Raw genomic sequence first — 15,010 nt, forward strand, 5'->3', positions numbered from 1 at the left:
TGATTATGTTAATAATAATGAGTTGTACACTAGTACCTACAATTCATCAAATGTAATTTAAATACGTATCTTATTTAATGAAATCTTACGAAAACAAAACTAATAAAATCGTACTATTCGCCACTCCTTCCGACTCAATAAACATAATTAGAAATATAAAAATATAAAAAACATGGAAGCTCCGTTTCCATGTGCACCTTCCCACTCCCTCACAAAAAATAAAAAAAATGAATGCGACAAATGTATTAGTTTTAAATTGTAATAAATATATCTATGTGTTTTCTTAAAGTAGGTATTGTTAGTTTATTTTCTGCATTGTAATATTATATTGAAAATAATCAAATTATAAATATGAAGTACAAAAATGTAAAAAGGCATAAGTAGTATATAAGTATAAATATGATCTTCAACTTAGATGGTAAGTAAGATCTACTTCGTACTTTTTTGAGGTCAAAAGTGGAAATTCACCAGTATTTACTTAACAAATTAATCGGAAAATCTAAAAGAGAATAGAGAAAACAGGAATTTTTACGAAAAACCAATTTTTAACAAAATCAAATTTGTGTATTTGTTGCAATCCAAAAATTAATATTTGTGAAGTTGAATTTTTCACAAAATATTCATATTAACATTTACTATAGACAAGATATAATTATCAAAATATCTAGGCTCTTTTTCTACTATTTACCTAGTTAAAAAATTTAAATTGTCTTCCTTTTTATTTTTTTTTTCAATTTATCTACCTACCTATTTGTGATGAAATGTTTATATGTTTATTTGTGAGTAAAACACTTTGAACATTTAATACAAGGTTCTATTTAAAAGTTGTTCTTGCAAAAAATAAAAAACATAGTAAATACACTGTCACAAATCACAATTTTTTTTTATAAGAATTTCACAAACATTTGTAAATTATTTTGTAGTTTAAAATTCATAAGTTTTTTAATTTTATCACCTACGGTTTGATACAAAATCCCTCTTATGTTTATTTACTGGAAATTAAAAACAAAGTTTTGCGTAACTTCACAACAATTATTAATGAGTGATTGAAGTTAATAATTTGTTGGTATTTTGTTATTATTCAAAAAGATTGATCGTAGAAACTTAAAACATTCGCCTCAAAATTTAGATTATATTCAACCACACTCGTGAACTAGAATATTTAATACTTATCATAATTTACAATTTAAGATTACTTCATCATACTTCATAATGAATACCTATATTGTATTAAATGGTCTGACAGTATATACAGTATATAATGGTCTACAAATAATTACAATTTTAAATTAAAAATTAAATCAGTTACAAAATTCTTAAATAATGTTTAGTTATTAGTTATGTAAATTAGGTGTTTCTTGTGCATTAATTAAACATTTTGCAACTGATTTAATTTTTAACTGTACTGTCAGACCCTTTAAAATTTATATTTTATACTAAATCATACACTTTAAATTTCTCTACATTTTAATTTTTAGACTTACAATTAGTACTTAAAGGAAACACCTAATTGTATATCGTTAATTCTAAAATCAGGCAATATATGAAACTAATCATGTATCTATATAGGGTATATGGTATATAGTATAAAGTATAATATACTATAGTAGGGTATAGGCTATAATAAATTATTTATTGTAAAAAATAATAATTGGACAATATTTACTAAAAATAGTAAATATTTGTTTAAAGAAATAATATACCATTTATATTGCAACAGTTAAAACATAACAGAAGATAATATTGACTATATTAAAGTACTACCTACATAGTACTCGGTACTTAAGTAGAAAACATAATACAATTTTTTTGATAAACCATAAATTACTAATCATCAATGAACATATTATTATTCCACAACTCATTAGAAGTAAATTACTTTAACATTTAAAATTATAGTTTTAGTATAAAAATTAAATGCAAAAAAAAAATTGAAAACAACACAATGAAATTATATTTACAAAAAAAAACTTAAATTTACAATAATAAATATATTTTTAATGGTCCCTACTGTAAATATTTCACAGTTTTCAAATCGAGTTTTGTTGATGTTGAAATATTATTTTTCGTAATCTATAGTTAAGTTATTATTTATAAAATTATTTAATTTTATTAATACATTTATAACTAACTATATATTGTTCATTTAAAGATAACTTATTCTAAGCATATGAACTAGTTAAAGGAATACACATAGGTAAATATATTAAATAAAACAAACAATTAGCTATATTTTTTTCCTCATAAATTCGTGTAAGGTATTATAAAATATAATTATCATCCATTATCACTTTACAGTGCATGATCACATTGTGTGTTATAAGTATTATAACATACTATGTTTGTATAACATTTTATAGATCACTACTATATAAATTTGTAAATCAACAAATATTCTATACGGTAAAACTAAATTGAACAAAATTACATTGTATGTTCACAAAAGTATTGCATTGATTTCAAATATAAATTGTATACTGATTGGTGTTTAATCGTCTCTTACATTTTGATTTCCGGTAGATGTGATCACAGTGGTCAGCATGTCTCTAGATCCCAATTGTTCCATCGATTGCCCATTACTAATACAATTAAAATAAAAAATCTCAGTTATAAAACAAAACTAATTAGAATATTTAAAATATGAAATGTTTTATTCTATACATGTGTAGTACTTACTGCTTTGAAAAATTAATTTACTTTAAGTCTACTTTATTATAGTTTTATTTTAAGAATACACTTGCAGTAGGATAAATGATATGGATGATAAAAATGAATTTTTAATATAGGTACATTTGCAGCAGAATGTGGAAATACAGTGCAATTTTACAACACAATCCATCAAATATACATAGCTGATACGATGTAAGTATATAGTTTTGGGCACTTGTCTCATTCATATACATATATTCCTCGCTTATCTAGATGCTAAATTAGGTACCTATAGTTACTAAATTTGATAAATCGATTTTTTTGAGCATTTGAGGTATAGTTCCTTATTTCAGTCAAAATATATTTTGCATACAACTTACAATATTTCAAGTTTGATAAGTAAAATCAAACTTGTGTAGTGAATGTCTTAAAAATATTTAAATTTATTTACTTAGGCAGATGACGATTAAGGTTTGTTGGCGGTGGGGGCAATGAAGGGATGTGAATTTGAGAACCATGAGGCAGGAAGTGTTCTTGTGATGTCATCACAGCTGTATCGTAAGCAAGATGTCCGTGTTGATGTTTGTTATCCGAAGAATTAGTAAACAAGTGAGGAAGTAGGAGTTTTGTTGTTACTTCTCCTACAACATAAAAGTCATATTATTATTATTATTATCATTATTGCATACAGATGGAAAATAATTCATATTAATAATAATTTCCGAAAGTTTAATAAATGCTTAACTACTTTTTATCAAACTAATATTTTAAAGTTAAGTAACTATTTACTATTGTAAATATTGGAAATTTGGAATATAAAACAAAATATAAATAATATAAAAAGCGCCTTGCAAAAATTTAAACGCAACTTATTCTACAAACACACAAAATAATGAATAATTTCTCTGAGTAATATCTAACCGTAATTCTCGTGGTTATATTATTCATGTATATTATAATTTTTTTAACTAGAAAATGTTATGTTTATTTTATAGAATTTATTATTTAATTAAAGCTTTATAAAATAATATAATATTTTATATGCAAAACAAATTAGGTATTTAATAATATTTTAAATTAATAATATTAATGATTTCAGCTTTCTAAACGAATGCTTTGTATAATAATTTATTTTAGATGATAAATTATAATTAATCTGATCATAATATTATTACTGAGTTTTTAACTTTACTATACCTAATAGAATAACCTTACATTTATTAAACAATTATTTTTGCGATTTAAAGTTGGTAATTTTTAATTGTAATACATTTATGCATTTTTAATATTATTTAATTATTTATTTAAAACTTTACAGTACAACAAATAATAATAACTAAATATTTTCATTGTTAAGTCGAAAATGATGGACAATTCTATTTAAACTAAGTCAAATAATCGAACCGTATAAAATTATTCTAATTCGTACTACGTAGCTTATAAAGTAAAGTTCCTCAGATTGAGTGAAATTGATTTATATTAATTATTATGCTAGTTAGTTTTTTTTTGAACAAACGTGTTTGAACATATTATAACGTTTATAAATAATAATATAATAATGTATCAAACAATGCTTGTCCACTACTGCTCATAAAACATTCGATTAAGCACGAATAAATATTAAGCATACACTTAAACTATATGCCCCTTGCAAGTGCCTTTTCATAATTTATTTTATTTTATTTTCACCGTCCATTAGCTATTATTATTGAGTTGTATAATGAACTGAAAACTCAATGATTATGAAAAAACACAATGTTTTTAAACTATGTATGACAAACTCTGCGACGATTATGCAACAGGCATTTGTACAGCCATATTTACGGCAATACTTAATCATTCAAGGTAAAAAGTAAATCGATTTTAAACTTTAGTGTTCAGTGAAAGACGCATAGAACGTGCAGTGCACGTTGGATACTATACAATGTGTCAAAACTCGGCTCACTGTTATTATTATATAGTTGATTTTTTTATGTCACCGTGTTTACCGCCGCCACGAGATCGTTAAAACATTTTTCCTTATCAGTTGTACACCTCCAACTCTTTATGCACTTCACCTCTTATTCCCTTGTGCAAACACTGCAATATTGACATACTCGCTGATAAGGCCGTAAATCCCATGCGCGCGGGTCGTGCCACTCACTACCACCGAGCCTCCCCCAAATGCACACAACATATTTTTCACCGAAAAAAATAAAACAAAAGCCGTTACGACACAAATAGGTACCAATATAATGTAATATTATAATATTGTATAGTGGGTACATTGTACATCGGGTCGATTTAATATTATTATTATACCTTTCTCTTTAGACGACGAGTTTTGGGCGAAACCACCGATGGACGGGTTCTTCGGTTTCCTCTTTCTCGTTTGTATGCCGTCTTTCTTCATCGTCAACGGCCTATTGACCTGAAATCACCCATGAGACAATGTTTATTTTCAAACCCTAGTTAGTCATCTGGGTTTCCTAGTTAATATTGACACAAACCGCACACAACAGCCATCCGGTACACGTATAATATGGCGTGGGTACACCGTACACGGTTGTGCGTGTGCGTGTGAGCGTGTGTGCTGTGTGCGCGCGCGTCTATGACGGAGGAAAAGGTTTCGCTCTCTGCGGATATTTACACACCGGGTGACGCTATATTATGAGCCAAAATAGGAGCCACTGACGAATTAAAAGTAATTATTGTTCGAAATACGAGCGAAGAGTTTACTGGTTTGGCTGTTTTAGCCCGCGAGAAAATGTTTGAAACGTTTTATACTTTTATTACTGCACCGCTGCGCAGGAACAGTAGGCGGTACACACCCGGTCTGGTCCGAGAATATTCTTTTCGTTTTTTTTTTCCTCTTATACTACATAAATGTTTATTGTTTACGACGGACGAAAGTAAAAGCCGGTTAGGAAAGACCGATACACGACGGCGGGACGACAATATTATTTAGAAAATACGAAAGAGCAAACAGATAATAGCCGTGTGGTATAGTATATTATATATTGGGTCCGTGGGAACTGGGAATCGAGAATAGTGCCATGTATATTAATGTATAGTATATGATAATATACCGATCGCGGAAATTTAAATAATATCTACGAGTTGTTAAACAATAACCGAGAATCGAGATAAGTAAAACAAACCTTTGGATACGTTTTCTAAAACGTTTGTAAATCGTATTAGGAGGACACGTTCAAACCCTCAACGATTGACAAATAACTAATAACCTAATCGTATAGGTATATAATAATATTTTATTATACATATCGACACTCGTCGAGATAATTTATGTTTGCGCGTGAAAATGAAATTAGGTAGACAATACGCGGGTTTGGATCCAAAAGGTTCTATGTGTAAATTTGAAAATTTTCAGAAAAGCCAATTTAAATGTGTATAAATATTTTTCAGCTTATAATTATTTGATTTGGACGTATAATGTATAAGTTATCAAAACTTTTCAAATTAAATCAGAATTTGTATATTATTTCGACAGTTAATTGAGAAGAAATTTGGTAATCAAAAAATAATAAAATATTTACATAGAACCTAACACACGCACACACACACCAATAGAATGAAAAAACAGCTCTGACTCTGGCTACGACTTAGCGAGCGAACAAACTCATAACTAAAGACCAGATTTATATGATTTTACATATCGTTACTGGGTCTATGCAGTCTTATGAGAGTAAAAATGTGGACGATTCGTTCAATTCTGAATGCGTGGAAAAAAGTTTTCTTTGCATATTTGAGAATATTTAACCCATTTAGCATATTTTGGAATATTTTGTAAATTGTGAGAAAAAATTTGTATTTATTTTTAATTTTAATATTACGGTGGGTACCCAGAAAATAAATGTTTAAACATAAAAAAAAAAATTTTTAAATATTTACATATTATCATTTCCAACTCTTACTAAAGTGCAATAGTATTCCATTAGAATACGCAACTTTTAATACCTAATTAATACCTCATTATTAAAACAATGTTGGAAGAAAAAATTTCAAAATGCATTTTAAAGCAAATAATGACGTTTATTGATTATTTTTGCATATTTTTGCATAGTTTTTAAATTTTTAAGAGAATAGGTTTCTTAGAGAATATTAGCATCATATTTTAGGTATTTTAAGAGAATATAAATCCGGTCTTTACAGTCATAACATATATTATATTTTAATATATACTACCAATTACGATTATTAATGTCGACTAATGTGTAAAATATGACGACGCGTACACGTCGAAATGTCGAATAGGTATCGACGTCGTATAATAATAAAGAACAATAATATAATATATACACATCAATACATATCGTACTCACGACGATCGTTTATGAACAATAGCTTACGTTGTGCAATTTGAAATAGAGACCGCAAGCGTTACACACTGGTTCTCCGTTGTTGTTTCGTCTCCACAGAGTCGTCGTATTTGTCGAGCAGTTGGCACAGGCCACTCCGGACCGTTTGTTCCCCGTTTGCTGGACAAAAAAATATCAGACCATTATAATATTATTATAGAGGACGCAGTGACCATGATACAAATTATTATTATTGATGTTACCGTCGCGTAATTTTATTATTTAATATTATATGAATATTATTAAATGTATATCATATTATATATATACGCGGGTGACATATCGATATAGTGAGTTAAACATATTATGTGGAGCAAGATGACACGGGTAAAGAATTATACTATAAGAAACAATATTGTATATTTGCATGAAACGAACGTTTTTTAAAGAAATAAAATTCAGTTATTGGTAATATAATATATTGCAGGGACTAATGGCCCCTTGGACCACTTAACTCTTAATCCGGTCCTGGTGAGTACATAATATTATTATTGTTACGACCGCGATCTCTGTATAGCCGCAGTCGGCTGCAAACGATCGGAACATTTTTTTTTAAGGGTACGCGCTGTGTATTAATAACATTTTATAATAATATACCGTTGTTGGTTTATTACTCATTGTTAAGTGGTCGTTATTGTTGCCGACGTTTTCCCCGACAATGATCCATAGACAATGATAATAACAATATGTAGTATACTGCGATGAGTATGAATAGATGATAATACGTGCTCGGGGAGATTCAATCGGTCAATACCGTTCGAACGATTATCGACAATCGACATTTTATGGGACATCGGACGATTTGACTTTTCGATAACCGTATAATGTAAGTATATTGTTTTCTTTCAATTACAGTATCAAACTACTATAATTTATGTCATTAGTATAATCACCCAATTACTGAAGAAAAAACAAATTAACCGATGATCATTTTTTTCCTCCAAACGTTTGATGTATGCCCAAAAATATCACTATTTATTATAACTACACCATGATTATTAAAACTGTATAAGCCACAAGGCGAAAAAGTGTTAACTATTTGATTTGAATGGTCTCTGATTTAGGCAAGTATAGAAAATCAAGACATCCAGTGTGCCTGTACGTTTTATAATATGTCAATATGTCCTTCGACTAAACTAATTTCAAATTCTTAGAACTACATATAAACATGAATTAAGTATCGGTCTGAGGATCGTTATACCCACGGGTAAATTATCCGATTAAAAATTTGACTTTTAAACCCGATTAGCGTTTTATCTGTCCGTCTCCTATTCGGCGGTACGTTTATTTTATGTATAGTCCTAAATCGTCCAATCGTAACGGTACAGTATACACATATCATTATACATGGCCCGACTATTAATCAACTAATGGCTCACAGTATAAACTATATTATGGTATAATATTCTTGTATATAGTCCACCGGTTACAAGTATATAAATTATACAATAATATACCACATAACGTCATAATATACCGGCATAATAATAATAATAATAATACATTAATATTATAATACGCGTGTAGTCGTAATCGGTTTGTCGTGTCGCATCGTACCTGGGTGGTTTTCTTCTGCGCAGACCTGACCGGCGGCCGATTCACTCCGTTGATCCTGTTGTACAAGCCGCACGCGTTGCACAGATGGTGGCCCGTGCCGTCCCTCCGCCACAGGGGCGTCACGTTGGCCGCGCAATTCACGCATTCCTTCATGTCCACGTTCAGGATACCGTCTGCGAAAACCAAAACAAACGGCAATCGTCAATGCGTGTTTCATATTGAACTCTAGTGTCGGCAGTGTCACAACTATGCACAACACTTTGGGAGCCCCAGGGAAAAAGTGCGACGAATGATATTATATCGTACGATTATTATCTCAAATCAACATAATATTAAGCCGCATAATGTAAACTTTGAATTATTGTTTATTTCCAAATGTGTAAATGTATAATATAATACCCATTTGACGGGGCCCATTAACCCACCCCCTCGCCACCATGTGATTTAAGTTATTTAATAACGTTATATATACCGACTGAATCGCGCAACCAGAGGGGGGGGGCTAAGCCCCCTGACTAAGATATAGCCCCCCCCCAAAAAAAATATCCCTCATTGATTTAGATATAAGCCCTCCTATGGGTTATTTTAAATAAATAGTTTTATTAGGCGGACTGTAGCCCCGCAGAATTTTAACCCTAGTTGCGCCTATGCAACTGATTGATCGTTAATGCTCTCAATAATATTATCGAAATCGTCGCAGGGTAAACCACCACTTGCGTGTACGCACTCTGATCGTAGTGTTCGTCGATCCACGACGGTCCGGGGTTGCCGGTCTGGAAAATGGCATACTGCTGAGTCACCTGGATGCTTCCGTCCGGCGGTCCAAGTCCGACTTCCTGAATTTGCAGCGCATTGGCTGCTGCCATAGTCTCGTTTGCCGCCGTCGTGAAATCAGCCACTTGTTGCTCGTGGGGTCCCCAGAAGTCCGGTTGTCCCTCACCACCACCTCCACCGCCACCGTTGACGTCGTCTTGATATTCGGGCTGCTGCTGTTGTTGTTGCTGCAACAGGGTCTGTTGAACGTAACCACCCTTCTGGTGACCGGCTTTTACACCGTAATCTCCACCACCGCCGTGACTTTCCTTCTCATATATGTTGAATATGTCGGTCACTGGTTGTTCACTTTCGTACGTTTGATACGTCTGATACGAGTTCTGTTGCTGGTAATTCTGCTGTTGTTGTTGTTGTTGCTGCTGCTGCTGTTGTTGCTGCTGCTGTTGTTGTTGTTGTTGTTGTTGTTGTTGTTGTTGTTGCTGCTGCTGCTGCTGCTGCTGTTGATAGACGTCTGTAACCGATTCCAAAGTCACGTAACTGGAATTTGGATCCATTTTACTCTGCTGCTGCTGCTGTTGCTGATGATGTTCGTACTTGATCAGGGGTTGTTCAAAACCACCTCCACCAACACCACTGCCGTCCTCAGGCGACTGTCCTCGGTACTCCAAATATCTGATACGCTGATATCTCTGATTATGGTTGGGAAATTCAGTGGTGGCGACGTACCCGTGGAACGTGGCCAACTTTTCCATCGGTACTTGTAGATTCACTTCGGTACCGTCTACGTTCCTCCGGAGTCGGATGGCTTCAGCGGGTGGACTATGGTCTTTTTGGTATTCGGCCGGCGACGCGGCCTCCTCGGGAGTGTGTGCAGCGGACGTGCCGTTTTCGTTGAACCCGTCCATAAGCACCTCCGTCGGTACGCATTCCGTATTATCAGGAGTACAGTTTCTAGATAACCTAATAGACGGCGAAACAAAATAAATCATTATAAATATGTATAATGTACGTAATCGACATACCAATTGCATACATACAGCATATATATATATACCTATACTATATACTATATACATAATATATGCAGGTAATACTGCTGAGTTATAACAAAATCGACTAAACAACAGTAAAACGACGGAATTCCATAATAATTACTATATAATATGTAACACATGTTTTACAATAATAATATTATACAATCATTGTATCGTACGGCCACTACACTTACCCGTCATGTCCAAAGTCTCTCTGTTGTTGCACTTTCAACTGCGACATGGCGTCTGCTGCATTGCTCTCATTCCTGGTCTGTCCTTCGATGTTAGGCACGGTGGTAATATGACCCGACGTCGTAATAGTCCTGATATGAGCTGGGGCGGGTCTTATCACCCCTCTGGAAGTCCCGTCGCCCTCCATGCCCTTTGACATTAATTTATTAAATTTCAATACATGTTATTATTATATACCCGTGATGCGTTTATTATTATTTATTATGACCATAAATTATAACATAATAATGTAATGCATTAATGTATATAATAGTATATAATATGTATATGTGTATCACTTTTGAAGTCGTACGACATTGTGCCCAGGACGTTAGAGAGGAACAAACAACGGTCATTATCGCGTCTGTGGGTCAAACTCGAAAGAAGTGAGAGTGAAGCCGACGTCGACCGCGGCGTCCGGACGGCCCAGACCGATCAAACACGATATTTTTTACGTCATTGACAACAAAAACGTGCGCACATAATAATATTATGTTATTATTTATATAAAAAAAAATATAATATTTATATTCCCTACACAAACTCTAAATAGACGACTGAAATATTACTACACGTTATGCGAGCGAGCGCGCTGCACACACACATGTGTACTATGACACACGACACATACACACACACATGTGTACTTATGACACACGACACATACACACACACACACGGCACACACGAACGCAAACGGACTATCGGACTACATATCGGGTTTAGGGACACTACCAGGCCGAGCGACTAGCGTGAGACTGGTATTTTGACTGTGTGCCGCCACGTCGAGTGCATCTTTTTATCTCGAAACCCGATGAGATAAAACGGGTGCCCCGATATCTTTGTCGCCCGTTCGTTCGATAACATAATAATATTATATACACAATATATTCGGAATAGCCGTTGTCTAATCTTACCCCAACTTTCCTGTCAGAGATATCCCGGTTCGCGTGATAAAGACTACTGCAGCGACACGAAAAGAATAAATAATTTACCTGGGCGCCTATCGTGCCCGACAGTAGCGTTTCGACGACATGATCGTTCGGTGCGCCATTATCGAGCGGAACGTCCGGGAAACAACAACAACAACAACAACAAAAACGACAAAATCATATACACCCAAATCGCCGTGGCGAAGAGTTCTACGAAGATACTCGAGTGTGCAGTTATTTACCGCGTTACTGGTAACGATTTACAACCGGAACCAGGACGTCACGACGAGCGGTGGCGCTTATGCGGTGCGCGTCGGACGGAGGTACATTGTATAGTGGTGTTTGGTCGTCGCGCGTTTTGTGCAATCGAAACCGATTTGTCGGCAAGAAAATTGAATAGAACAAAATACAATAATTATGCCCGAACAAGTATATCATCGTAATATTATGCGCAATGACTTGGCGACGATTTCTGTTATCTATCTCCGAGGGGATTATATAAGGTACACATTACACACTTAAGTTTCGTGTTTGCTTTGAGGTTTTTTTTTAGCTTTTCAATTGTACATTTGGAGGCTTATAAAAATATGTTTTTTATACACCAGCGGATGAACATTGCGTGGTGTGACTATTTGTTTCGTAATCGCGTTGTACAGGTACTTCGAATCTATATTAATTTCGTTTTAAGTGCCACTGCAGCGTTAAGCGTCTTTGAATAACTATATAGATGATTCAACACCGAATATAACACAACCGAAAGACTGCAAAGAACAACTACACTACATAGGTTAGAGATTTAATTTGAAGAAAAAAAACTGTTAGTTATTCCAATAGATATAGCCACATAGGTACCTAACCACAATTTTTAAGAAACTCGAACTATACAACATTTAATTTTAACGGTAATAAATTGAACATTTATAAATATAAAACTATATAATAGGTTTAGGTTTCACGAAAACAATTTTATCACAATAGTTTCCTATATTCGCAATTTCAGTATAATATGTTTTCTTCACTTGTCGTTTTTTCATACTTATCGGAGTTTTTTTTTTATTAAAAATGATATAAAGTACATTTAGTTTTTATAAATAGCATAATGCTTAAATTAAAAATATATTTTTCTTAAAATTCTCATGTATCATGATTAAAACGTAATGTCCACGTGACTATCTAAATGGCGTTTAAAGTTTAGGACAGGACTACAGGAGTGGTGGTTCAAAAGTATTTTATCTTTGAACATTTTATCTACTCCACCCCTCTCTATCTGTCTTAACATTAACATATATATAATATAATAAGATAACTACGTGGTCAACATTCAGTTATGAAATACCTACATTTAAAATATATATATATAAATTTGTTAAGAATTATAATTTATCTCTTTATATAAGAACATCTGAAATGAATATACCATTTTATACTACAAACAGCAATAAAAATTCGAATTTGTGAAAACCAATTTTTAAACTATACTTATAGGAAAACGATAATTTACCAAAAACAAGTAAACTCGGATATATATTAAAAATCATTTAAATAATATACATCAGGTTCAATTAAATAGTCCGTATTTTATTTAAATAATTAACCTAAATTATGAATAAAATAAAATTTACTATTTAAATTAATTTGTAATTATATTTTACCAGAATATAATTTATTTATTTTTATTACAATGTATTTAAACATTAATTATGATAGCAATTTACAGTGGTCTGACTAAGTTTGTGTCAAACATTAAAAACGCTGAAACCGTTTTTGATTAGGTAGCTTTAATATTACACTCCTAAGTTATAGTTTAGTCCTGGAAATAAACGTTCAAACTACATATTTTCACGTTGGTTCTTATAATACAACACATTGTCGGATGATTTTCCAACACTTAAATCTTGCGGAGTCGATGTAAAACGTTAAAAGCGTTAAAAGTTATATTATAATTGTATTGCAACCCCACGGGCGCTAATTAATATTAATCATTTTCTACTAATGAAAATTAACTGCACGTTATATATTCCGACGAATGTCTTAGTTATAGCTTATAGCTCAGATTAATGAACTACTCGTGCTTATGTTACCTGGCAACATTATGATTTCGTATAATCAAACATCACCGTGACTAATATTATTTCAACGAGTTCAACGCGAGATCGATGATTAATTTCGAAGGATCTTGCGTTTCGCAAATAAAGCATTAATTAACAATAATAATAACCAATACAAGTAATAAGACGCGGGATGTATTTTTGTCGTACGCTGAAGCACAAATTATGAATACGTTCGAAATATTATATATTATACCTAGGTACACGACGGGTTTTTCACGACGACATGACGCGGCGTCATCGAAGTCCATCGAAAAAAAATAAGTCGATAGAAATGTCGTTGTTTTATTGGAATAATAATAATAATAACAATAAAAAAATTACTTGTAACAAAATATCGTTAATGAGATTCGACTTACCTGTGTTGGAGTACACAGTGTTGGGTTCACGGCACGAGTTTATCGCGACAATATTGTATTCGTGAAATTTATCTTTGGTTTTTTTTTTTTATATTTTTATCGAACCTGCGATGTGGAACTCTCCGTTAAAACCGATCTGACACTTGACAGGTACACTCGTGAAAGATAATTGTCTTGTACAGAACTTCTCGCGCTGTGCGTTTGGCTCCACCTACGGCGGCGGCGTCCCACTACTGTCGCGCGTGTAACGAGACAAAAAAAAAAAAAAAAAAACAATTCGTACGCGCGCCGTTACAAATCGTAACCATAGGTAAGATCATAACAATATTTTATAATTTATCGTCATTCTCTATACGAGAACCAATATTAATCGTACAAATCGTACAAACCGTGCGCTTGCATGTGTGCACACTTTATACGCACTATGTGACATTATGTCAGTGGAAATACACATTAGCTGTCCGCGTGTGTATTATACCTGTGCGTACATTGTACATATTATTATTATTACTATGTTACACTATGGCGGCACAAATTACTTTTTTGAAGTGGGCGCACAGTATTATTAAGCATGGTCACTTTTCAAAAACGGTTTTTCTCTTATTAATAATATTATGTATGGATGATTTATATTACGCTCTAGTCACGTACTGCTCCAACCGGCTAGCAATGAGCGCGCGTTCGGGTAAATAATAATCATTGATCTTCGCTCTGCATTGTACAATATTACAAGTATAATGATGTTCAGACACGAAGTCTACGAAATAATACGAAGAAGAAGACGCCGATATCCAGATTGGTACATATATTATTATAAAGTATTCGCTTCGCTATTGTCTCCCCGGACGCGACAGACGAGCCGCCCAGCTGATTGACAAAAAAGATCACTAGGATTAATTCGACCGTTAATCGTGCCCGAGGACAACAATGGAGCGACTATGTGTGGGTATTTCGGTGGTTCAGCATAATAATATATCATATCCGTAGCGCGTACGTTTATGTATAGTA

The 15,010-nt window shown here is 32.9% G+C and overlaps 1 protein-coding gene across 5 annotated transcripts; it reads right to left on the reverse strand.

The window, feature by feature from the left end:
* Positions 1-1,981: 1,981 nt before the first annotated feature.
* Positions 1,982-14,162, reverse strand: LOC132945976 (box A-binding factor-like). 5 transcript variants are annotated; one of them, XM_061015832.1, is made up of 8 exons: positions 10,903-11,389; positions 10,567-10,754; positions 9,292-10,298; positions 8,565-8,737; positions 6,999-7,127; positions 4,951-5,059; positions 3,101-3,290; positions 1,982-2,579 (listed from the first exon to the last, which is right to left on the reverse strand). In XM_061015832.1, exons 1-8 carry the CDS (start codon positions 10,957-10,959, stop codon positions 2,489-2,491), a joined length of 1,944 nt encoding a protein of 647 aa, XP_060871815.1. In that variant the 5' UTR covers positions 10,960-11,389; the 3' UTR covers positions 1,982-2,488. The 5 variants fall into 5 exon arrangements, with proteins under 5 accessions (XP_060871815.1, XP_060871819.1, XP_060871818.1 ...); XM_061015836.1 differs by lacking the exon at positions 10,903-11,389 and adding an exon at positions 11,778-11,981 and having other exon boundaries at positions 1,983-2,579; XM_061015835.1 differs by lacking the exon at positions 10,903-11,389 and adding an exon at positions 11,521-11,981 and having other exon boundaries at positions 1,983-2,579.
* Between the last annotated feature and the right edge of the window lie 848 nt (positions 14,163-15,010).

This window comes from Metopolophium dirhodum, chromosome 5 (assembly GCF_019925205.1).
Source record: "Metopolophium dirhodum isolate CAU chromosome 5, ASM1992520v1, whole genome shotgun sequence".
Taxonomy (NCBI): domain Eukaryota; kingdom Metazoa; phylum Arthropoda; class Insecta; order Hemiptera; family Aphididae; genus Metopolophium; species Metopolophium dirhodum.

Bases quoted from the DNA above. Each gene is read 5' to 3' on its own strand.
- LOC132945976 (XM_061015832.1), bottom strand. From the start codon at position 10,959: ATGACCGTTGTTTGTTCCTCTCTAACGTCCTGGGCACAATGTCGTACG. The intron at 10,299-10,566 runs GTAAGTGTAGTG...GCCGTCTATTAG, and splicing joins AGAGACTTTGGACATGACGG to GTTATCTAGAAACTGTACTC. The intron at 7,128-8,564 runs GTACGATGCGAC...TTTTTTGTCCAG, and splicing joins CGCAGAAGAAAACCACCCAG to CAAACGGGGAACAAACGGTC.